This window comes from Dinoponera quadriceps, unplaced genomic scaffold (genome assembly GCF_001313825.1).
Source record: "Dinoponera quadriceps isolate SergipeBrazil2010 unplaced genomic scaffold, ASM131382v1 scaffold2412, whole genome shotgun sequence".
Lineage (NCBI taxonomy): Eukaryota > Metazoa > Arthropoda > Insecta > Hymenoptera > Formicidae > Dinoponera > Dinoponera quadriceps.
Window position 1 is genome coordinate 1 of NW_014556432.1, and position 24,170 is coordinate 24,170.

Consider the following 24,170-nt stretch of genomic DNA (forward strand, 5'->3'; position numbering starts at 1 on the left):
AACGCAAGACGATAAAATTTGATCGTCCAGATTGTGATAATTAATTGACACAGAAAAATAATTATTTACCTTAAATGAAAATACTCAAGTCTACCCTTTTTTTGCAGAATGTACTGGAGCTAGCAAAACACTTGCCTAACGTTGTCTTATTAGAAGAAGTTCCATATAAACTCTTCAGTCATGCGGATTTCTTATGGGCAATCGATGCTAAAACTCTTTTATATGATCGTATAATAGAAGTAATACAGAAGTTCAACGCTTAACAAGATCTAGCTACAAAGTAACTAACCTGAAGTATAACACACTCATTGTTGGAACTGTTATAACTATTAACAGTTTACAATAAATAACAGTTATTGAATTATTTGATTTACATATGACGAAGTTTCCAACTTATTCATGAATTATTACACAATCTTTTATTTCCATCGGAACTTTAGAGAATTCAATAAATTCTCTATTTAGCAGACAATTGATCTATTCTTTGTAGCTGCTGAAGATGGTGCCATAAGTTTAAGCGAAATGAGAGGAGAGACTTAATTGACCACAATATGATCGGACACAACCAATCAAGTTGTTTGGTTGGTAAGGGTTAAGTAAAATCTGAGTGATGTTATTGGTTGTGTCCAATCGTACTGCGGCCTATTCTATGAAATGGCCGTAAGAATACAGCAATAACAAGTAAGAGTAAAAAATTAACCAATTGTAGTTGATTATTCTTTTCACATTCGATCGTGATTGATCCATTTCTTTTATTCTTACGCTATTATATAATATATATTATCAGCATATTTTCTGTATCACATATTTATGATGTTATCTATTGAAAATTGAATTAAACTGTTTGCAAATCTAATATATTTAGAGTAATGAAATTTTCTTTACTATGTAATTAAAATCAGGTATCCATTCATTCAACAAGATGTGAGGCAAAAAATTACTGAATAACTATTAAAATAACTAGTTATTTATGAATAACGATAGCCGAATAACGGGTTTATTAACAAATAACTATTTAGATCATCACTAGTAGCGGATACGATCGTATGTCGACGGCGATGAATTCGTAGGCGAGGCATATAGCGCGACGGATGGGGCGTTCGCCAAACAATGAGTGCACCTGTGCTTCCGTAATCATGGCGCGTGGGAATTGCGGCGAAATTCTAAGACGGGTCCGACGGATCGTGAACCGTTTCCGATTTTAACGGTATAAAAACGTAGACAGAAACCGAAACTTCGACGAGCAGTGTGGACGGTGTCGGCGATGAATTACTTCGTCGTATCCTTTGAGTATACAGACATGGAGGAGGAATTGCCTTTATTTCCTTTGATAGGCCGAAAGTGTGTCCAAAGTGTGTACGAGAGAGAAAGGTGATACAAGCGATACTTCGTCGTCTCTACGCGTGTGTCACAATTGTTGCATGTAGCACAGTTCCGGTATTTTCTGTTTCAAATTTATTATGCGTTTATCCGCACATGTGACCACAGCGACTTGTTATTGGGTTATCCACATGTCATTACACCATAATAGGCTAATGAGCCTTAATGAGCAAACGCCAAAACTACTGAAACTACTAAACTCGAAAACGCCAAAAATACTGAAATTCTGTAACTCGTTATCGGAGTTAACGACACTTTCGTTGTATTGTGCAGCTTTTGTGTACCGTAGAAAAACGCGTTCTGCGAGAGTGAGACCCGATTGACCACGTCTCTATTGAGCTACACCGATTGGCTGACGCTAGAAAAAGGTCAAATCACGGCTGGCTGGTTGGTGGTAGTCAATTGGAACGTGGTGAATCGGGACTCTCCCGTGTTCCACTAATCGCTACAGTATTGTAAACTATAGTATACGTAACTTGAACTATAAATTGGCAGTTCTGCGAAGATTACTGGAACGCTGCCCGAGTCAAGTTGAAGTTGCGTTCGGGAAACCACTTTTTGTGTGCAACCACTAAACACCAGCTATTCTGAAACACCCAGTCTGCCCTTTCTTGTTTGATTTAAATTTTCTTTCTGAAACCAGTCAACACGTCTAAAATATTTGCTCACATATAACTTACGATTGATGCAGGAAGCCGGACAATAAAGCTAGCGGCACACGATGCTTGTTTTCGTGCTGGATTGCTCGCTGGATGGAAACTCTGCGTCTTGATTGGTGTATTGTCATCCATGTTTGGAAATGCATCATTCGGAACGCAGTATTTCTATACACCAAGCAATTCAGCACGAAACAAACGTCATGTGCTGCAGACTTATAGCCATGCGTGAGTCAAGTGGAATCGAACTGCGGTCAAAAATCGGAGTGCAACTAAACAACGAGTCAGGCAAACATAACCTTCAAGTAGCGCGATTCCATCACACGGTCGGCCGATCGTTTATTTTTAAATAACATTATTCAACAGGTCGGAATCTCGTATTTTTAATTATCGTCACTCCAAAAGCAAGTTAGACGATCTTTTTATTTTCGAATGGTACGTCTCACTCACGGACATCAGACGATATCTTTATTGCAATTTATTGCTCGACAAACGACCGACATGCGACAGATTTGGATACAAATCGATCGAATATCCAGTGTGTTCGTTATTGCCTATTTGAATATCGAGAGATGTGCGAGAAAAATTCGTCGAAGAATTCTCTCCTTTCGAGAGATTTCGAACGAGGCGCGGTAACGGTTGTGTAATAACCTCTCGTTGCGCGAGATGGATCCCTAACCTATTTCCTAACCTCTACCGCTCGTATAACGCAGTTCGCACGTGACTTACTACATGACACGCGAAATCGAGACGTATTCGGCGAATACAGTGAGCAGTTTTGTCTACCAGCACTGAGAAGACGAGCTCACGGCTCGTAAATTCTAGTCACTATGGGCGACGAGAAAAAAGATGAACCTCACCGCGTTTTAGAGTGGATGGTACTCGATCAGATATCTTCTCTCGCGTTATCTCTCGCATCGTTTCATCAAGTGATCCTACTTTTTTTTCGTCAGATAAGACCGTGTATGGTTTACAAAGATGAGTACGACGACTGTACCAGTATAAAAGCTCGTTTTCATCAGTACTTCATATGGGGTGAGAAGATTGATTGCAGTCAGTGGAAGAAGGACTACCTCAACTGTTATCGGTGGGAAAAGCACAAATCGGAAGAAGCATACGTACGCAGGTTTTACTTTGTTTCTTTCGAGCGATACCGCGCATATCCGACCGAGTGATGTTGCCGAACGAAGTGTCGCATAAAAAAAAAATTACCCTTCGCGCAGGATGAATTGATCAGGAGCGAGAGGCAACGCCGGACGGAACGATTGCAGCCGCATTACGGGAACGACGTCTGGGAGAGGAGGGAGAAGCCACCGGAGAATTGGAACGCGCCTTTACCCGACTGGATGCAGGAGAAGTTCAAGGATACGTTTCTGCAGATACGAAGCAAAGAGATGAAGAATGGCGTCGAAGAATCGTACCTCGACAAGAAATGCACTATATTGTAACGGCGCGCTCCCGGCGAATTCGGTGGTGTTCGAAAAAAATCAAGCATAGCCTGCATATACACAGACTCGCACACATACACACACACACATACATACATACACACGGGCGCACACATTCGCACTTATTATTCGACTCACGCGCAAGGCGTAAGCCCAGCTACCTTTCCGCACGATTAAACATGCGCGATGAAAACGAAAGCGTCGGGAACGCGGCAACGGATAGCGGATCGATGAAGCGAGCCGGAGTATCTCCCGCCGGGGAGGTGCACGCCGTGAGAATCGAGGATGACATCGGACATTTGTACTTTCACACGTCGACAAAGCCTCGACCACCCCGTTTCCCTTTAAACCCTCGAGAAGAGTATTCGCGATGACAACAATGTTTGCGATTCAGCTGACACGATTGAATAGTTCGTCAACCATAATTGGTTTAAATTCAGTGATTCAGTAATAAAGGCCTATGATCAATGACTGTTCACTGATCACTTTTTTGCGTCGAACGTAGCCGATTCCAACGTGCTTCGCACAACGGGAGGGTGCGAGGTCGCTCGGGGACTTCTCGGAAGGAAATTCGGGCCTGTCATCGCGGCCGGAAAATACAAAATGTAGCCCAAATAGCCAGTTCACGTTTTTCGCGTTTTTCGCCCGAAAACGCTTCGGTCGTCGCACGCTCGGCGCAAAACCAATGCGAGAAACCATCGCCGGCGGTGAGGCTGCGTATGTCGGGCATGCGCAGTCGGGCGCGCTGATCTGCCGCTGTTCCGCGACAGTAGTAACGTCCTTTTCGTGCGCGCGGCGAGAAAGAGAGAGAGAGAGAGAGAGAGAGAGGAGTCGCAGTCCGCGCAAAAGTGGTCAGTACAAAAAGAAAGCCAGGGGACGCCGGAGGACTCGCGAGGAGGGACTGTCGTTTGAACGTGGCGCCCTTCCCGTCCCTTCCTCCGATATCGCCGCCTGCACCCTCCCCTCCCTCTTTCATTAGGCCGCTACGTGCGACGCACGCATCAACCACGGACCTAACCGAACGCGTCACTTTCTCTCTCTCTCTTTCCCGCACTCTTCGGGAGCGCGCACGCGAGAGACAGTGTTTGTATACGTGCGGACGCGGCGTGTACGTGTACACGAGTGCTGAATGAATGACGTAACCTATATACAACGAATAACGCGTACCAGGCGAGAGCGCACAGTGCGTTACGCCTCGGGTCGCTCCGAAGACGGACGGAGTAACCGCATCGCTGCTGGTTACATAGCTGGTGGTGTGTTCGGCGCGAAGAAGAGAGAGACAGATATACAGTGCACAACGTCGACGCGTTATCACGCGTGATCTCGAGCGGTGAGCGGAACGGAGCGGCGTGCGCGACGCCGCGCGCGTTGTTCGTCGCAGGCACGTGCGAGTGCGCGGCGACAATGGCCACGGACTGCGTGGACGGCGACTACCTCGGCGCGTACGCGCGCTTCTTCGCGGAGTTCGTCGCGAGGGTGAATCCGGACGATCAGCTGCCGGTGAAGGTGAGCGGCTACGACATCGGCGAGGGCGAGATCGTCGGTGAGATCATCAACGTGACTCTACAGTACCTCAATCAGACGTAAGTCACGCGCGCGTGTGCGTGTGTTTATTGTTTGGATTAGTCGGTCGCGTGGGAGAGAGAGGTGCGTGAAAAGGAGTGCGTATTTTTGACATTCCGCCGAAACGCGTCGACTGCCGCGCGCGCGCGCGCGCTTATCGAACGCAGCCACCGCGCTGCTTCCTACCTAAGCCGTGCCAGGCTCGTGTTTGTACACACGCCGGTATGTGTGTGTGTGTGTGTGTGTGTGTTACCACTCGACAAAAAAAAATGCTAATTAACATAGTCTTTGCGCACTATGCTTGAATTGATCTTGAAACGGCGCGCGTGAGCGTCATTTGATGTTTACTACAGCCCGATACGTTCTTCACGAGTATCTCTCGAGATACTTCGACGCTACTCGGCTAAATCGACGGTTTAAATAACGCTCAGCTATATTTGCCAACGTGTCGTTTTATCTATACAGACGTTTTAGTTACGTATTTATTTATTTATTTATTTATTTATTTATTTATAGTTGCGTATAGACGTTACAACGTTTTCACGGTGATTTAAGGCCGTAAATTGTAATAAGTTTGATAACAATTCGGTAAACTTGCACCGCGTATGCGTTGAAATATTATCTGACTGCTCGGGGATGCAATTGGGAAAAGATCGACCATTCGAAAGCTGAGATATTTGCAATTCAAGTTAAAGGCACTTTTAACGTCCGTTTTTTAATATCTTCTAAACCATAAAGATGTAAGATTTTCGTGAAAACTAATATGATATGAAAGATTAATACGCGCGCAGATATTGTACGGAAATTTCAAAATGATTAACTATTTCGTTTTGAAAATACAGCAGTGCAGCAGAGTTTATGATTTGTAATAATATTCGAAACATATATTATGTAGATACTTTGATGTTTATATACCTCTTCTATTGTCCGTGCATTTCTATCAGATCAACAGATGCATAAATGTAGTATCAATAATAAAAGCAAAATAAGCATTAATAATCAAAATAAAATTTAACTCCGTTCCAAAAGAACATTTATTATTTAAGCAGTGAAGTAAATATATATTTTTTTCCGACAAATACTAAATTTACGAGTGGCTTCCATAACGCGTCACTGAAAATGCGACACCGAGTCATACAACTCCTTTAAGAAAACTGTCACCTTCTATTCCTTTCCGCTCCGGTGACGGTCGCAAGACGCGGACAACGCGCCTTCCTCCGGGAACGATCTTCGAGAAGAGACAATAAAAGTCGCCGTTTCCCCGACACCCTGTGTATTGGCACAATGCGGCGACGGTGGTCTATTTCTGCGAGACGAGAAACGCCGGAGTTGCGAAATATTTTATCTCGTCGATCACAATAAGCGGTTCGCATTGTAGTCGCGCGGCGTATGAAAATACTCCCATCGGCGCGTTTCCCTCTTCCTTCTCTGCTCGCTTCGCCGCGATAAAGATCACGGTACCATCATCATGGTGCCGAGAAGAAAGAGAGAGAGAGAGAGAGAGCACCGTGCCGGGCGCGAAGAAGTCGACGCGTAAAAAGTTACGCATTGCTGCACGGTGCATCACGCGAGACAGAGAACAAAGGTGCGCGAGGAAGAGGAGGATGGAATTGCGTAAAGGGGCTCGCGAGAACTCGCATAAATACGCGCCGATGCCCTTTCGCAGAGCGCGCGAACTCTACCAGGCGAGAGTTCTCTGCCCGAGAGAATCGAGAGAGAGAGAGAGAAAGAGAGAGAGACGAAAGCCACTTCCGTGCGCGCGCGCTGCTGCGTCGTTATCTGCTCCGGCCGAAACCGCCCGAGTCCGTCATCAGCATTCGTAACGCAGAGCGAACGGAAAGAATGAACGACGGAGCGATAAAACGATAAGTGATAAACGAGAGATAGCGAACGCCATGGGCTCTCTTGCCGCGCCGAACTCACGGGTATCTCCTCTTTCTCCTCTTATCGTCGCGATAATTCTTTGTATTCTACATTGGAAAGTGAGTTTGCTCGGGTCTGTTTGATAATAACGGACCGGATACCCAACGCGTCTCGGTTGAAGGAAACGAAATTGTCTAGTTCTCACGAACCAAATTTCGTACTTACAACTGGAATTTCCGTTTCGATATTACAATTTCTCGCCCGCCGATGTAATTCGATACGTACAACGTGCGTTATATTGCACACATATTATATTTTGAGCGGGAAATTATAATATCGATGTGTAATGTTACTGTTAATCGGTGTTCGTTGTTGGGCTTTCAACCAAAGCGCGTACGGTTTCTCGTTCCTTCGCCGCGTCGAACGCTCACGTCTCCTTTCTTCTCATTGTCACGCTGTACTTCTCTATATTCTACACCGAGATATAAGTTTGGTTGGAAAATTTCCGCTTCTCACGAAGCAAGTTTGATTCTCATTTCTCGGAAATTCTGTTCCCTTCGATCAAAACGCGTCTGGCTCTTCATTGATCAAATAGATCCAACTCCAAAATCACTTTTTTATCTATTTATTCTACCTTCTAAATGCGAACATTTTTATCGATTATCGCGGTAAATCAAAGACCGACGTTCTTATAACGAGAAATTCTGTTTCCTTTAACCAAAACGCGCTTGGTCGTCCGTCGTTGCGCAGAAAAAAAAATTAGTCTTAAATCAAGAATAAATATTCTCATATATAAGCAGGAATATTCTAATAATAATCTTCATAGAAGATTCGTAGTCTCGATTTGATGGAATTTGTGTCGTTGGTAGTATTACTTGCACTCAATTCAAGGCCAAACATCTCCCAAGAAGATTATATCTTTGCTTATGTATGAGAACATCTATCCTTGATTTATATATATAAGTTTAATTCCTTTCTGTGCGGGCAAATCCAATAATTCACTTTTAGCCTGTTAATTCTGCTTTTTAATTGGAAACATTTCCTTACTCGGTTACACGGGTGAGTCACGGGTTCCGATACCAGTTTCGAACACCATATATGTATAATTACGTTGCGCTCTATAATTAAGTAGATTATGGATATTATCGGATAATTAAACGACATGATCGATCAACTTTAACGTAATTGTTGTAAGAATTATCACGGTGGTTTGGTGTCCGCGGAGAGTTAGTTAGCTAGCCGGAGGAACCCGTCCTTGAGAGATTTTCCCGAGAGTTCGAGACGGGACGTCCTGTGCGGGGAATTCCTCGTGCACGGCGCGAAATTATACGGTCTCGCGAAATTCCAGAACAACAGCCGCGCGTGCCAATGCGACACGAGCGAGGCGAACGGCGCGCGACGCGTCGCGCATTTCGCACGCGGTACGGTATCGATTTGTTTCTTTCTGTTCCGTGCACAATAGCGCGCACCACCTGTCCGTGGTAAACGGTTCTTTGTACCGTCAAAGTTGCATGAATTTATAGCGCGACACGCCTTGGTTTTGTAATACCCTCTATCCGAGCAATAGATATATACCTGAGGGAAATCATCGAAAGTGGTTGCCCGCGTCGTTTCTGCGAAATAGTCACAGAGAGAGAGAGAGAGAGGGAGATATATATATATATATATAATATAATGGGCTGTACGATCGATTGCAGATACTGTCCGCCGAGTTTACAGTCGTACATCGTATATCTCGTGATACAAGCGATCAAGTCGACATGCAAAAAGCAGCCGGAGATCTGCGGGCTGAGGCAGCAGGAGAGGGGTAAGTGGTATCGGAATCAGCGAATCAGCACGTTTTACCAAGACGATGTACTCGGCAAGTATACGGGCCGAAATACGAGCCGCTCGTTCGAAAAGAGCCACGTGAATCGAATTTCCAAACATCGCGACTATAAATGGAGATCGACCACGTGTAGTCAGGAGCTTTGAGATTAACCCTTTCAGCCATACATTTCTCGATGGAATTTTCGGAAATGTGGTATGCAAGTCGGGCTCGCTGATTGTGAATCTGAAGTCAGAGTTACAGAATTCAAAATAGCTGATCCAATATGGACCCAATTATTCAAAAATTTTGATTTCTCAATGATATCTTTTCGTGTTTGGAATATAAGTTTTTTTTCTTATATGTTAACAATAAGAAAAAAAGTTCAAATGGCGAATTGCTAGATAAGAATAGCGATACCTTAAATCTTCAAAATTAATGATCTCGTTTTTAACATTACTCGAAAATAATGACGAGGACGTAGCGAGTAACTATTTCAACGTTTTTTTTATATATTTGTATTTATAGCGCACCGAAGTAAGTTATCACTTCGCTTTATTTTAGCTAGTTATTGACAAATTTGTTAGGATAGAGGAAGAAGAAATTTACCAGAAAGAATCAAAATAAAGATTAACAGTATTTCAATAATTTATTGCAAAAAATTGAGCCAACGAAAAATTCTGTAAAAAACTTATGAAATATTATCAAATGTCCTTAATAAATTGATGATATTGTGATGTGTCGATTCCTAGTAGTTTGTTTACAAATGAATTTTTCTGAAAAAAAAATGTCTGTTTCTTAATTTTCCAGTTTATTTTTGTTTCCAGCGAGTTAACAATTAAGCATTTAAACTATATGCTATTTATTTTTATTTCCTTATGCTTCTGAGAATATATAGTAATAATATAGTCGACTACGACTGCCTAGAAGTTAGTTAAAATCACTAAAAATGGCGCAAAGGGTTAAGTTCGGGAGAAGACGCGGCTGAAGGTGAATTCTTCGAACGGCCCGTGTACGTCGATCGAAATGCGGTATAAACTCGCACAGTTGAACGCTAATGGTCGACCGGTCGATTTTTGCAGCATACGCGCCTCTGAAGCTCATGCAAGCCGTCACGAACGAAGTCAACGAGATCTGCAGGCGATATTTAGATAACAGCAGGCTGGCGTTACTGCCGCCGCCTTCGTCGACTCCGCAGGTGGTGGTGGGCGCCACGAGAAATGCCCGAAGAAAAATGGAAGATCGCCACGTGGTCCTGCACGACTTGCATACTATTTTTAATATTCAGGTAGGTGTAGCGTTCGCGTGACGACTCGATTGATAATTAACGGCCGATTGTTCCAACTTCTCGGCAAGATTTACCCGACAAATACCTATCGAACGGACCAATCAATAAGAGCCATTGATGTTTGCCTAATAGATATTTTAAGTACTGTAAATCTTACCAAGAAGTCGGAACAATCGGCCCTAAATTAATAATTAGGCAATCGTCGCCGGCAAAAAAAGTTACTGATTACCGAACTTCCTTCTCAACGGGTACCGAGCAATCTCTCTTAAAAAAAAACCCCCCATCATTTGCAAACTTTCCCTAATTTCGATGAACTTTTCTGCCACGCTTGCGGGTCAGAAGTTTCACGAAGCTCGCTCGCTGAGAGTGTTCGGTGAAACGTTCCTCCTTCTTTACGACCCTCCTTTTTAAAAGAGTTCGGTAAAAACGCGTTCCTCCTTCGGCCCGAGATCGAAGCGCCGAAACTGACACGTGATGTCGCAAATTGCAGGATGACACGATAGCGAATTACTACGCCGTGTTCGACGGACACGGAGGGCAGGATGCGGCGGCGTACTGCGCGACGCATCTCCATCAGTATTTGGTCGAGAGTGTGCACTATCCCACGGATCCGGAGCGCGCGCTGCGCGACGCATTCCTCACCACGGACGCGCAATTCATCGCTAAGTCGAGTACGCGGGTGAGTATCGCACACGGAGCACCGTCATCGTCATCCGCTCCTCCGTCTACACGACAAGAAAAATGTTGCTAGAACCGCAAATTATTCGTCAATATAGTGACAGGCAAAAAAAAATGTGTTCGGACAGCCGAGAAGATTTGTTAAGAGCATTAATTGCTATCCGCTGGATATACGGAGGGCAAGGTAATTTGGTTGTGCCGACTAAGTTTTATCGCCGTCGCAACGACATTTTGCTTCAACAGCAAAATTATTTTTCCCATTTGACAGACTTTTTTTTTTACTGTCGCTACATCGACAAACGATTTGCTGTTCCGGTAAAACTTGACTTTTCTCCGTGTAACGCTGAGTTAATCTCGATCGCATTCTGCTTAAACAGAGATTGAACGGCGGTACCACCGCGGTGTGCGTGCTGGTGATGGATAAGAAGCTCCACGTCGCGTGGGTCGGCGATTCCATGGCCTCGCTGGTTAAGCGCGGCTGCGTGAAGCAATTGGTAAATCCGCATCGTCCCGCGAGAGAAGTAAGTAGCGAGCACCGGGTCTCTTCCGTGCCTCCCCGATTTTACCGGCCGGACGTAAGATAATCGAACGTGCGCGGATTGTCACAGTCACGTCGCCTAAAGCTGTCTCTACAATAGAAATAGTAGCTTTAAGCCGTAAGAAATTGACCAATCATAGTCGGATATGAGAAGAATAATCAATTTCGATTGGCCAATTTCATACATATACCTATTGTACATACAATATATTGTATGTAATATATATATATATATATATATATATATATATATATATTGTATATACAGTACACTTATTGTAGACCCGGCTTAAGTCCCCATGGGATACGCAAAAGCGGTAAGCAAATCGACCAATCACAATCGATCATTCTTAGGGTGACTTTCGCCGACTTCGGTTAAAGTTAACTTACTTGGTTGGTTCAACGGAACTGACCAATCGCATTGATCGGTTTGGCTAATTGGCCAATGGACGATCGGTCAATTTTGTTGGATTAATCAGTCGGTTGGGTTAACCAGAATTGGTGAAAACGGCCCTTAGACTACGAGGAGAACAATCGACCGTGATTGGTCAGTTCGCTTACCGCTTACATCTTGCTTCCTTGTATGCGCCGTGGGCCTAATTCTCGCAGAGGATCTTGCTTCTGATCACATGGTCGTACAACACCACGTGCTCGTAAGACGGACAGCGTATCCGTACTCGGGTCGAGTGTACACCGGGCGACGCAGCGGCCGGATCGACGGTGATCATCTGCCGGTCGTGAATATTCTTGAGCAACAGACCGTGCTCGGGGTCGACGATCGGCAGGTAATTGCGGCTCTCGTTCAGGTGGGCTTTTCCCAGCCTCCAATGATAATACGCGAGATCCCGCTTGTGCGGCGACAGTCGTCGTTCCCCTCGGTAATACGGCAGCCAGTCCTCCTTCTCGAGACGGTCGCCGAAATCGATGTAGGCGGACTCCTCGAAGCGCGAACGTTTCGTCAGATGCCGGAGGAATACGACGGTCGAGAGAACGCCCAATCGGTTCGGCCGTTCGCGCAGGGCCAGCTCCTCCATCAGCTTGTCGCCGGGCGTCACGAATTCCGACGTGAGCTCGTAGGCTCGGTGCGGGGGGTACAGCAGGTCCCGCACGATCTTCGAGCGACGATAGAAACTCCCCTGGCTCAGGGTCTCGCCGGTGCAGCGGTAGCCGAGCTCGGCCAATTGCCGGGCGGTCTTGCCGCTTCTGAGATAGTAGATGTCGGCAGGACTCACTAGCGAGTCCAGGTAGTCCTCGTAACTCGGGAACTCGAGCAACCTCCTGTCACTGTCGATCCGCGTCCCGATGACCGTCATGTTCGAGGAGAAAGAAAGAGAGAGAGAGAGAGAGAAGCGATAACTCGCTCTCGAAACTTGCAATTTATCTGAATCCCCTGTATAATGCAAACAGTCGAGACGCGCGGAATGTATGTATGTGTGTGTGAGAATATCGAAGAGTATCGACACTCTCGACGCTCTTGACACGCTCTCGCCTCGTTATCGCGAGGATATTACGCTCGGCGTCGACGCGCCACGTGCGAGGCTTATCGAGGCAAAGTAGCGTCCTATTTACCATACGACGCGGTCTCTTTCTTCTCCCCAGGACGAGCAGGAACGGATTAACAACATGGGAGGAGTCGTTATCAATTGCGCGGGTGTTCTGCGGGTAAACGGGTTTCTCAACATATCACGAGCCATAGGTAAGCCCCGTTGCATTGTGTTGCACGCTTTTACATACGTGAAAATACGCGAGGGCGTTTGTTCAGGATACGAGGAGGCCTCGTATTCATTCAGTTCCGCCACGCGACGAGACGAATTTACGGGCGATACCTCGGTGGAAATAATCGAGAGGCACTTTCACGAACGCGCCTTCCGAAAGCACGATTTACCCTCTCGGCACGATTTTCGCGCCGTCCCGAGCGATTTACCAGCCGGCTCTCGAGCGACGCCACGAAGAAGACACGGTATCAACACACAGATGGAGACAGTGACGTCCCCATGGCGGTCAGTCAGTACTGTAGCAAGTCGCGTTGTGTGTCGACTCGCGTCGTTCCGAGTCCCGCGGGAAGTCGCAAGTGGGAAGCAGATTTTACCTCGAAATCACGACTATAAATGAGCTCATCGAAGAGATCTTATATATAACGGAAATGTGTTCTCCTCTCGAAAGTTAGGACATGGCGAAACGTGGCCGTAACAAAGTTCGATTCATTTATCGGAAAGTCGCGGGAAAGCAGACTCCCACGGTCTCCCTTTAATTGCAACCAGACGAAAAAGCCCACTTCTCTCCGGAGAATCGCTGCACGAAACGTTTCATGCATATGTAAGATCGCGCCTTCCGTTTCTTTCGTTGTTGCGAATCTTTCGGAGACGCCCCGCTCGCTTTTCGCGCCTGCCTGAGTTCAAGGTTTCGACCAGGCTTCGACGCAAAAATGTAACTTCGATAAGCGCGAATTTATATGCCGCCGGCGCGCGCGAGAGAGTAATATGTTTACTCACAACGCGCGTCCGGGTTGGTGCGCGACGACAATCGCGCAAAGCGAGGCTTGCGTGGCATAGGATATTAGAATCATTTGAATAATCGATGTCGAGTCGATATCGAAATCGACCGGCCGGCAATTTCAGAGACGCGTTTCGAGACGCGAGTCGCGTACGGCGAGGGCGCGCCATTTACGGGACGAGCGCGCCCGGGCGAGCCCAACTACGGCTCTCGTCGGGCCGACGGGGGAGTGAAAAAAAAAGGGGACGAAAAAAAAATTCTAGCCGCGTGTCGGGTATCCTGTTGGTTCCGTTTGCCCGCTGACACAATAGTACGTGCAGTTACGCTCCGAGAGCTCTACCGTGCGGCTCGCACGATCGCATGTGCGGAATAATTAAAAGGCCATAATTCAGCGGCGTCCATCTTGGTACGCTCGCGGAGTTCGGCGGGCCGATATTCGACCGGCGCCATTAACAGGTGATTCTTTCCTCCAGAACATCTTCTCTTCTTAGCACACACACACGAACACACACACACGTTATAATTTCGAATTAAATTTATTGGATTTTTCAGACGTATACAATCACTAGAAACGTAGACGCCTACGTTGAGAAAAAATTTCTTCAAATTTGATCAATTTTATTTGCATCCAAACAAATTTCATCATTGGCATGTTTCGATTAATAAGTACAATTGCTAGACTTTTCAACGTATATTTAGCTTAAATAAAAAATTTGTTTGCAACGAAAGATAATTTTCCTATAAAGAAATGATTTGTTTCATTTCACATATTTATTATAGCCAAATAATATTTTGCTCGGTTAGAAGATGCTATTTCAAATAATAGCGTTCCTTCTGTTAAAAAACAAAGTTCTCTTGAATGAGAGGATAAAATTTTGAAACAAACTTTAGTAATAAATAAATCGAAATATTAAGTCTAAAGAAATCTTTTTCTCTGTGTATGAGAACTGAGATTGTTCGTGTGAGTAAATTTGTATGGGAGGATGAATATGATTGACGGTGTAAACGCACGGCAAGTGGGAGGATCCAAGTTCGACTCCTGGCTGAGTTAGGCGGTTCACAATATTTAAAGCAGTCAATTAACGTTAATTAATTAATTAATAGTTTGGGAACTTGTAAATTTATTAATAATTAGATCGATTTGACGTGAAAAGTAGATTTCTCACGTATGAAAGAAGTCTGGCGAAGTTAATCAAAAAACATATTTATTCTCTGATATAAATTTATCCACGCACCAATAACCCTCGCTCGGCATTTACAGGCATTTCTACGTTGTGCTTCTAGTTATAATTTCGCGCGCGCGCGCGCGCACCTTACGAATTACGAGGAGATTCGCGCCGATTGAACGCTTTCACGAGTAATTTCCACCTGGTTTCTTGAAATTTATTCCCGTAAAAGAGGTCTCACGGGTGGAAACTAACCTAACAACACACGTTCTTTATTTAGTTATTTAATGACTTGTTATCGGAGAGAGAGATATATATGTGTTTATTATCTGCCACGGAAGTTATTTATGACTCAGCCGCGTATTCTCGTTAGATATTACATCACGTAAAGTGTAATCTGTCGATTGCATCAAAAGATCGTGAATTACATAAGGCTTAGTGCGTTTCGCTGTCCTCTTGCCGAACCCCGATCTCGTCTCTCGCATCATCGATAAGAAGAATATGAGTGGATGCTATTTTCGGACGGGATTTCTCGGAAATGGCGCAAATATTACATTCCGCTTTCAAACGATACGCAACGTGCAACATTCAGACGAGACGAAAGTTGGGCACTTTGAGCCGAAATCCGCGGTATTTAATTCGATTGGTCGAACCGCCGGCACGACACGCAATACGGACCATTTTATTCGCGAATGTTTCTCCGCGTACGTAGGCCGACGAAGCCCTACACACACACACACACACACACACACGAGACGCGTTGGTCTCTCGCGAGGAAGGCAAGGAAGAAAAAGCGCCGTTCGGGATTCATAATAACCGGAAGCGGCGCTGCGGTGTTGCGGTGGCGTCATTATTTAAATTAGCAGCGCTGTTCATTAAACAGTTAATTATAGTTAATTGCGCGCCGCTTGTGCTGCTGTTGCTGCTACTGCAGGCGTGTTTTTCGCATGTAAAATATCGGAATTACGGTTGCCAATGGATAAAACCGTAACAGTTACCTCGGACTCGACTTCCAATCTAATCGCATACTTTCGGAATTGAGCATTCCTTTACGCTTTTCGCGTTCACGCTCTTCTAAGCGTACGCCCGCACCGCCGCCGCCGCGTTACACGTCAGCGTCTCTCGAAACAACCGGCGAGAGATCCCTCTTTCGTATGTTCGTTCCTTTTCTTTCTTTTTTTTTTTTTTCAATACTCTCTACTCTCTTTTCCAGGCGATGTCTCGCACAAGCCGTTCGTTACCGGCGAGCCGGAGATCCGATGTGTCTCCTTGGACGGCACCGAGGATTTCCTCATAATCGCCTGCGACGGACTGTGGGACCACGTGGACCCGAGAACAGCCGCGCAACGAGTCTACCGGCAGGTGCTGCAAAGTCCACGTGAGTGCATCTTGATTAAAAACGCTGCAGCGGTGGTACTTGCACGTGAGGCGTCCGAATCGCGGTTACCAATCGCAGCGTGTCGGTCCTCAGGCGGCATCAAATATACCTAACTTTGGACGTTCCTGTCGTTCGGGTCTTTAAATATACGAATATTTAAACTCTGAATATATAAAATATATGTATATATTCAATAAATATACAGGGTGATGCACGCGCAACGTGATCAGCTTGGTTTATTCTGCTGTTAGTGGACCGATTGAAAATTTTTTTTCTAGTATAATATGGTTCAAGGTGAGCTTTAAGATGATTACATTAAGTTTACGATGCATAATTCTACACGAATGCGCAATTTTCAATCGGTCCACTAACAGCAGAATAAACTAAGCTGATCACGTTGCGTGGTTCACCCTGTATATATACAGGATGTCCCTTAAATATCCAGCCATACTCAAAGGGGCGATGCTTCGGTTTATTTCGAGTAAAATGTTCGTATTAACGTGTACTTTAAACGGCTTAGTTTCCGAAATACCAGAGTGCTTTAAAAAAAGATTAAACGTGATGATCTATTTAAAATGCCAGTCACGGAAACAAAAACAGCAGTAAGGGAAAAATACAAAAATAGGCGCTTCGGTTCTTCAACCTGATATCTTTGAGAAGGAGGGCCGAAGGGTGTGTCTTGACGGAAAGTGGTTATTTTCAACAATTCATTGTTTCGTTTTTTATTTTTCATTTTTTGGCTATTGTGTTTTTGAAATATCATGATGCGTTAAAAACTTACAGCAGGTTTCAATGAAATATCCTCAAGTCTTTGTGAGACCTACATTTTCCTAAAAGCTTGAACACCCTGTATTTCAGAAACTAAGCCGTTTAGGATATATGTTTGTATGAACTTATTTATCTAAAATAAACCAAAGAATCGCCCCTTTCAGAGTATGGCCGGATACTTAAAGGACACCCTGTATATTCTATGTTGAAAGTTTAAATATTCATATTTAAAGGCCAAAACACAGCAGGAATACCCAGAATAAGGTACATGTTCAGGCATTGATACCTTTACCTTAGGGCCGTCACACATAAAATGGCACAGCTGCATATTAATGACGGCTGACGATTAATGACGGTCCTCAATGAAGAGACTGAGGACGCCGAAGTGCCGAACCTGTGAGTGAACTTGATTCGCAGGTTTCTCACTCTCGTCGATTGAAAACCTTGCATTGAAAACATTCCACTCAAAGGAGGAGGAGGGGAGGGACGGTTACTTAGCGGCTATTTTCGACAATGGATAAAACCTGAAAAGAAAAAGCGAACTTTTCCGCGCGTTCTAAGGCCAGAGTCTGGTCGTGTTCCACCAGCCGGTGATTTTCCATTGAAAAGTCTCGCGGAATTGCGAAATGCTGGCTTTCCTAATCGGAGAGGTTTTTATCAGCCGTCGCTTTAGGCGCAGAAACAGGCCGACGGAGAAAATCGATTCGAGCCTCGCCGAGTTCGATAAACGCGCGCCGGCATGTACAAGCAAGTTGCGCGCGCGATCGCAACGCAATTTCCGCGCGATAAGCGCGCGCTCGCGGGATATCCGAGTTGGAAATGATTTCCATCCATCTATCTATCGCGCATCGCTCGCAGCTCTTCCTCGACGATACACGACGCCGGCGACGGCGAGAAAGCGGGGGAAACGATGTTTGCCGAGGAATTTGTGCTAGAAAAGACGAATCTCTTTGTAATCCCAGTCGCTCTCCTTGTGGCCTTGTCATGCTCTGCTTCGCCGATTTCCGGCACGGACGCGACACAAAATTTGCCTAGCGCTTCGCGTCGTCTTCCTCTCTCGCGACCGGCCGGTCTCCCGACGATCTTACCCAACGATCTCTTTTTTTTTTCCTTTCCATCGCGCACCGAAAGATCGGCTCGAGATGCGGAACTGCGCGGCACGCAGAACGGAGATGACGCTTCGATAACATAATTCCATTGTCGACGAGAACTATTCGGCGTCCGGCGATCCTCTTCGCGTAGGTCGAGCTACTTTTTACCCGAGAGAGAGGTGGTGAGAGGGAGGTGGAGAGGGGAGAGAGAAAGAGAGACGAGAAAGCGGGAAAAGATAGGAACAGCTGAAGCAGCAGGTGAGCGAGAAATTACCACAATTTCGTGCAGGTGCAGCTGTCCACGAGCCGTCTCCTATTTTTATCATTCTCGTCGGGCAGGAAATGCCGATCGATTTCGCGAACGTTTAATAGCAATTAATACCGGCGGCTACATTATAACCGGTCGACCGATCGCCGATCTTTTAATTCCTCAAGTGGAAGTAAAGGTAAAGGAAAAATGTAAAGGAAACCTGTCGCGAAACATTCTCGATTATCGATTGTTTTTGAAGAAAGGCCGGACCGGCCATTCTAAATTCGTATTTTTCAGCTTATAACGTGAGAGTTGGAAATACAGAGTCTGAATAAAATGCTTATCATGTCAAATGATTTGAGTTCAAAATACAGAATCTGAATGAAATGTTTATCATGCCAGATCAGGAAAATGATTTGAGTTCAAACTGAACTTGTTACTATAAGAAAAAGAGGGTTTTCGGAGAAAAAATTCCTCAAATAGTTTTGCAAGTGCGATTTAAGAAAAAGTAATGTTCGTTCGTTGTGGCGGGCATCTGGTACTTTAAGAAAAAAAAAAAAATAGCACGCCATGCGAAAACTAGAAAACCGAAATATGTTAAACGGTCCACTGGACCGGAATGTGGCGAGCCACATAGTAAAAATACACCTTTTATTTGTATCAAAATCGGTTCTTATTAACATTTTTGTGTAAAATTTTTAAAAACAATTTTTAAAAACATATCTGTGTTAATTCAATGTATTGTGCTTAATTGAGCTCAATTTGTATATTTTGTGTTGAGTTGATATTCAACATGTGTAAGTGTTAACATATTTTATACTTCAGTATCGATTAACTAATTATTGTGAATGTTAATTTTGTGTTAATTTTGTGTTAATTTTGTGTTAATTTTTGACGTAATATTTGTATTATTCTTCAACATGGTCACCTTGTGTTAAGTTAATCAAAATTCGTGCGGACTGTTTGCGACATGTGAAATATGTCACATTTAACACAAAATTATTTGTACTATGTAGTATTAACATTTATATCCCCCGGACAGTCGCAGTTAGATACTTAATGGCCAATTTTGTGTTTCCTTGGTCGGTGACCAACAGGTCCTTGTAAACATACAGTTTTTCGATTGTTTCTGATTAAAAGACCGTCAGCGTCTCGTCAGCATTTTTCCGCTGGAGGAGAAATCGCTCGAAAGATTCGCGGCTGAAATGTAGAAGAAACGTGATTCACCTCCGTGACACTCCGTGCACATCATTGAATAATAGGAAAACACAGAGTCACGTGAACTTGTCGTTCGCGTATTGTCGTCGAGACGTCGTCTCGGACGACAAACCTTCAATCAGCCGACCGCTTGTTTTCGCGTTTCGCCGCTCGGGAAATGTTTGCGATTATTGTTTTCCGCGCGCCAACGACACGAGTTTGCGTCGTGCGTGCGTTGTACGTACACGGGCAGACGTTCGTAACGTCTCTCCCCATGTTATTGGCCGCGATCCGGCTTTTTGCTGAGTATCGAAGAAGGCAGGCCTGCCGAATGTAACGCGGCACGGCTGTGGTGCTCGCCTCTTCCTTCGTCCTCGGGCGAGCAAGTCGATGCCTGCAGCTCCTCCGATCATTCGCTCGCTCGTCATCCGTCTGCACGGTCGGCCCGTCTTCCTCCTCTCTGTCTGTCCGTCTGTCTGTGTCTCTGTCTTCTTCCCTCCCGTGCCTGCCCGGGACGTTTTTCCTCCGATTGATTTTCCGCCACGATTATAAGCTCGCGTCGGTTGGTGACTCAGTGATTCACAGTGATTCATAGTGTTGCCAAGGAGGAGGCGCGAATATTCACAGGGAGTCCGCCCGATCGACTTCGAAGGTTCCTCTCTGGTGAGTCGAATCGAACACACGTATACGTATATGGACGGTTTTTTTTTTCTTTTTCTTTCGAAGTTTCAACAGGACTTCGACTCGTTCAACCTTTTTCAACCGCCGAGGTTGATCGATCGAGGTCGCTGTTGAAATCGCGATTTGCCGTCGTGAATTAACGAACGTTGTAGCCGGCCAGTTGCGTAAACGTTGCGCGTATCTTCTGATATCGCCTTTTTCATGTCTGCCTTTTGCCTGTGCGAGACTCCTGACGCGTGTATAGCCTTTCTAATAAGCGTATCGTCACTTTTACGTCATTTATCGTCATTTTACAATTGAACCTTGTCGATTTGACCGTACATAAGTTGTCCTGCGGTGATTATGTCTGATGATGAGGTAATAATTGCAATTTCTCAACATTCTCACGATTATTGAGCAAACTCGTCATTTCGCACAGCGCTCCCCCCCCCCCTTCCTTTCTCTCCCTCTCTTAATAATTCTATAATAATTATTAATTTCATCATTCGGAGAGATCGTTACGTCTCGCCCGCCCAGCGATTTCAATTACCTCCCCGGCCGGCCTCATTTAATTAGAAAAAAATCCTCGGCTTCGTAATTAACGTCGAGAACGCATCGTCGCATGTCCGTGGTCGACGTTGCCTCGAAAGATTAGTACTCGCCGATCACGGACATCGACATCATGCGATTGCGCTCGCGTATGCATGACGCGCATAGAAATCGCGACTGCAAATGCGTCTATAGGGTGGTACCACGACGACGACGACGACGTCATCGTCGCCGTCCCGGCGAATCTTGCAGAAGAGGGACTCTGAGTAATCGAGCAATGGGGCAATATAATCGGCAACGCGACGGCATTGTCGCCGTGTGAAAGACATTTTCCCAAGAGAGTCGAGTAACGCCATCGTCGTCGTCGTCAAGTTGTCGGCCGTTCGCATTCATCGAAAGGAGTCCGGAAATCTCTCACCGTGAGCTGTTATACGGTACACAGCCGCGCCGTGAAAATATGCCTCGCCGTTAGGAAGCGCGCGATTATCGTCGCCATCCGCCGCGCCGATGTAATCTTCCTTCCGTGCTTTGCGCGAAGGAATTCGAAAATTACGTAAATTCAATTTGATACGCCGATACTTCCATCGTTTCCGTTCGGGATCGCTCGACAACGTGCTCGGCGATAACCGGAAATCGGCCGAAGGAGCTCCCCGACATCCGGCGTATTTTGTTAAATCTTCGAACTCCGGGAATCTTCGAACGACGAGAAATTTCTTACAAAACTCGGAACGTTTAGATCAGATTTAAATTTCGAATTTGAAAGGCGCCGCCACAGCGTTTCCGGAGAAACTTTGATAAAAAACTTCAGATTTATGAGAAATTCGGGATATTTCTAAGTAAATGGAATTACGAAACATCTCTCGCCGTTATGGCGCACAGTCGAAAGAGTTTAGAGTTTAGTCGAAAGAAGTTTACCAGCTTCTTCTTTCCTCAATATTCAGCTTCTCCGTGTATGGGTTTGAGGGGGATGTGGAATAAACATTCATGCGCAAATATCATCTATTTAATTTATCGATAAATAGAAAGAATAAACTTTATATATACATGTGTGTTGATAACGTAACGTATAATATCGCAATATTCAGTTTCCTCTCTTCTTTAACGAATTTCATTATTTAAAATTATATAAACCTTGAATATAAAAGAACATATACATATATATATATAATAATATTAGTTTATTATGAAGATGAATCTCACTTTTAATCTAATGAGAGATTTAACGCATTTGGTAATCCTGGGAAAGTATGCCATTTCACAGTAAAATTATCGGCTAATAATTAATCTACAACATGTTTCCTTCCGAAATTATTCGATTTTAAATAGTTCTAGTAGATCCCAAAGATTATACGTTAATGTAACTGGGAAAATTTCATCTAAACAGAGTTAGAAGGAGATTTCATTTAACTTATTGTTTACTATAATAAACAAATTTTAATCGTGCATTCTGCAAGTTCAAAGCACGTTCGGTAACAATTAGATTGTGCTCCTGTTTATATGTGCTTACGAACGTTTATAACTTGAAATATTCAACAAGGAAATATAGATTTGTACGTGCATGAAACGTATATAATGTATTTATGTTAATGTTTCTGTAAAATTACGAAATGAACGTGTTTATATTATTTCCAAGCACAGCGTGAAAATTTCAATCCCGCATAGTTCAGGAAATATATACAATCTTTTATACCGCATCAATCGCCATCTTGAATTTTGAAAGTCCCACTGTGCGGCGGTTTTGTTTAGCGCAGCTGGTTAAAATCGATCGTCGCCGATGGATCAAGGCACACGTCACGGGGCTGACAAGAAAGAAAAGTTCCGACAAAAGAAACGAAACCCGGGTCGAAATTTCGGCCCCGTGTTAAACCTTTAATTCTACAACGTAGTAGGAACTAGGATAGTAAATTAGGTTCCATTTCAATTTTAATAATATAATATAACCCCTACATTGACTCTGATGACGTCTTAAATTTCCATTATCCGCTGTTTTAGCGTTTTAGCGTAAAATAGGACAATGAAGGGTAGCGTGTTAAAATCCAACCTGTAGAATTAAAAATTCAAGAGAAAATTGAAAAGTCAACGTCGTCAGAGCTTTTTATCAGCCTATAGATGCCTAAGTAGGCGCAAGCTATCCTTAACCGTAACTTTTCTCGCAATGTGAAAGCGAATAAATATATCCCTTGCATTGTGTACTTTTTCAAGAATCTTATTTAAACCCCGGTAGAAACACGTTAATCGTCGATAGTTTTAGTGTTAAGAGCGGCCGGAGTAGCATCAAAATTTCCATCCGTTGGACGCGGAGACTGGAAGGCGTAAAAAGACCGATCCGGCGCGGTGAAACCTCGCAGGAGAGAACGGGGCACCTCTCTGTCCGCGCCCCGCGTTCCCATAATTGTTAATCCGGGAAAGCGCCCGCGCGGTTTCTCATCCTCGCGCCGATCAAATTCGTCACGCGGGTGTGCGCGCGTGTGTCTCGTAGACGGTTTTTATCAACGTCGGTCCGCGGCACGACTCTCGCGGACGGGGAGAGGAGAAAAGTCAGGGCCGCGCGAGAATGAGCGCAGCATCCCGGGAATATCTCCAGGGATATACATTCTGTCACCCTCTGACGCATCGGCGCGTGACGCGCGACGATGTGTACGGTTTTACGCTCTTTACATTTTCAACGACCGCCTCTGAGTCAGGCTGTGCGTTTAACAGCGGTTAAATCCGCGAGAGATGACGCCGCGCGGCTGGCAAAATCAGTCCGTTCTCGCCGCGAGGAATCCTGGATTCTTCGCACGACTTATCCGCGAACACCGTCCCCTCGTCCCTTCCTGAGAAACTACCGGCCCGATTTACAGCCGGTAATCGGTTATATTTACTCAATGTCCCGCGCAGTTTTGCGAGAAAAAGCGGGAGACATTCTCCCGCGTCGCTCGACTTCTCGATTGCTCGCGACTCCGACGCGAATCAATTCGCGACAGCTCCTGTTATCAGAGGGCGACGAGGAAGGATCGGGGGGGGGGGGGGGGGGTCGACCTTTACCGCCGAATTTCAAAACCCCCGACTTTTGNCCCTCGACTTTTGCGTCGGCGGATTTTATCGGTCGCTTTACAACTTCCCGAGAGGGATAATAAACGGGTTAACGAGCATTCCGGTTAATTGAAACCTCCGCGGAAACAGACGCGGCGCTTCGGCGCATGGCAACAGTGCAACGGCGTTAAAATATCGCAATAAGGCATTAAACAAAGGAATCCGGGAGGAGCTGAACCAAGACGCGCGGTTACTGAAGCGAAACGCCTGGAGCGTTTCTTCGTCTCTCGAAAGGATTCGCCGGAGAACAAGGCTCGGAAGGGAGGAGGAGGAGAAGGATGAGGTGGAGAACGACGAGAAGGTGGGGAAGGAGGAACGGCCG

At 45.1% G+C, this 24,170-nt stretch overlaps 3 protein-coding genes across 6 annotated transcripts in view; 2 read left to right on the forward strand and 1 right to left on the reverse strand.

Annotated features, from left to right (window-relative positions):
• Positions 1–905: 905 nt before the first annotated feature.
• Positions 906–3,955, forward strand: LOC106747387 (UPF0545 protein C22orf39 homolog). 2 transcript variants are annotated; one of them, XM_014624865.1, is made up of 5 exons: positions 906–1,279; positions 2,072–2,471; positions 2,750–2,914; positions 2,990–3,154; positions 3,260–3,955. In XM_014624865.1, exons 3-5 carry the CDS (start codon positions 2,867–2,869, stop codon positions 3,482–3,484), a joined length of 438 nt encoding a protein of 145 aa, XP_014480351.1. In that variant the 5' UTR covers positions 906–1,279; positions 2,072–2,471; positions 2,750–2,866; the 3' UTR covers positions 3,485–3,955. The 2 variants fall into 2 exon arrangements, with proteins under 2 accessions (XP_014480351.1, XP_014480352.1); XM_014624866.1 differs by having other exon boundaries at positions 2,072–2,402.
• Positions 3,956–4,054: 99 nt separating this feature from the next.
• Positions 4,055–24,170, forward strand: part of LOC106747384 (mucin-19-like) — a 65,439-nt gene continuing 45,323 nt past the window's right edge. For 2 of the 3 annotated variants that reach the window (XM_014624857.1, XM_014624859.1), the window contains exons 1-7: positions 4,055–5,067; positions 8,608–8,717; positions 9,800–10,005; positions 10,496–10,684; positions 11,061–11,204; positions 12,821–12,917; positions 16,094–16,258. In XM_014624857.1, coding sequence (XP_014480343.1) covers positions 4,889–5,067; positions 8,608–8,717; positions 9,800–10,005; positions 10,496–10,684; positions 11,061–11,204; positions 12,821–12,917; positions 16,094–16,258 — 1,090 coding nt within the window. In that variant the 5' untranslated portion in view covers positions 4,055–4,888. Of the gene's footprint in view, positions 5,068–8,607; positions 8,718–9,799; positions 10,006–10,495; positions 10,685–11,060; positions 11,205–12,820; positions 12,918–16,093; positions 16,259–20,143; positions 20,228–24,170 lie in introns of those variants that run through there. The other variant, XM_014624862.1, reaches the window with a different exon arrangement.
• Positions 11,628–12,534, reverse strand: LOC106747386 (uncharacterized protein C4orf22 homolog). The gene has a single exon (XM_014624864.1). The coding sequence runs from the start codon at positions 12,532–12,534 to the stop codon at positions 11,818–11,820; it is 717 nt and encodes a 238-aa protein (XP_014480350.1). The 3' UTR covers positions 11,628–11,817.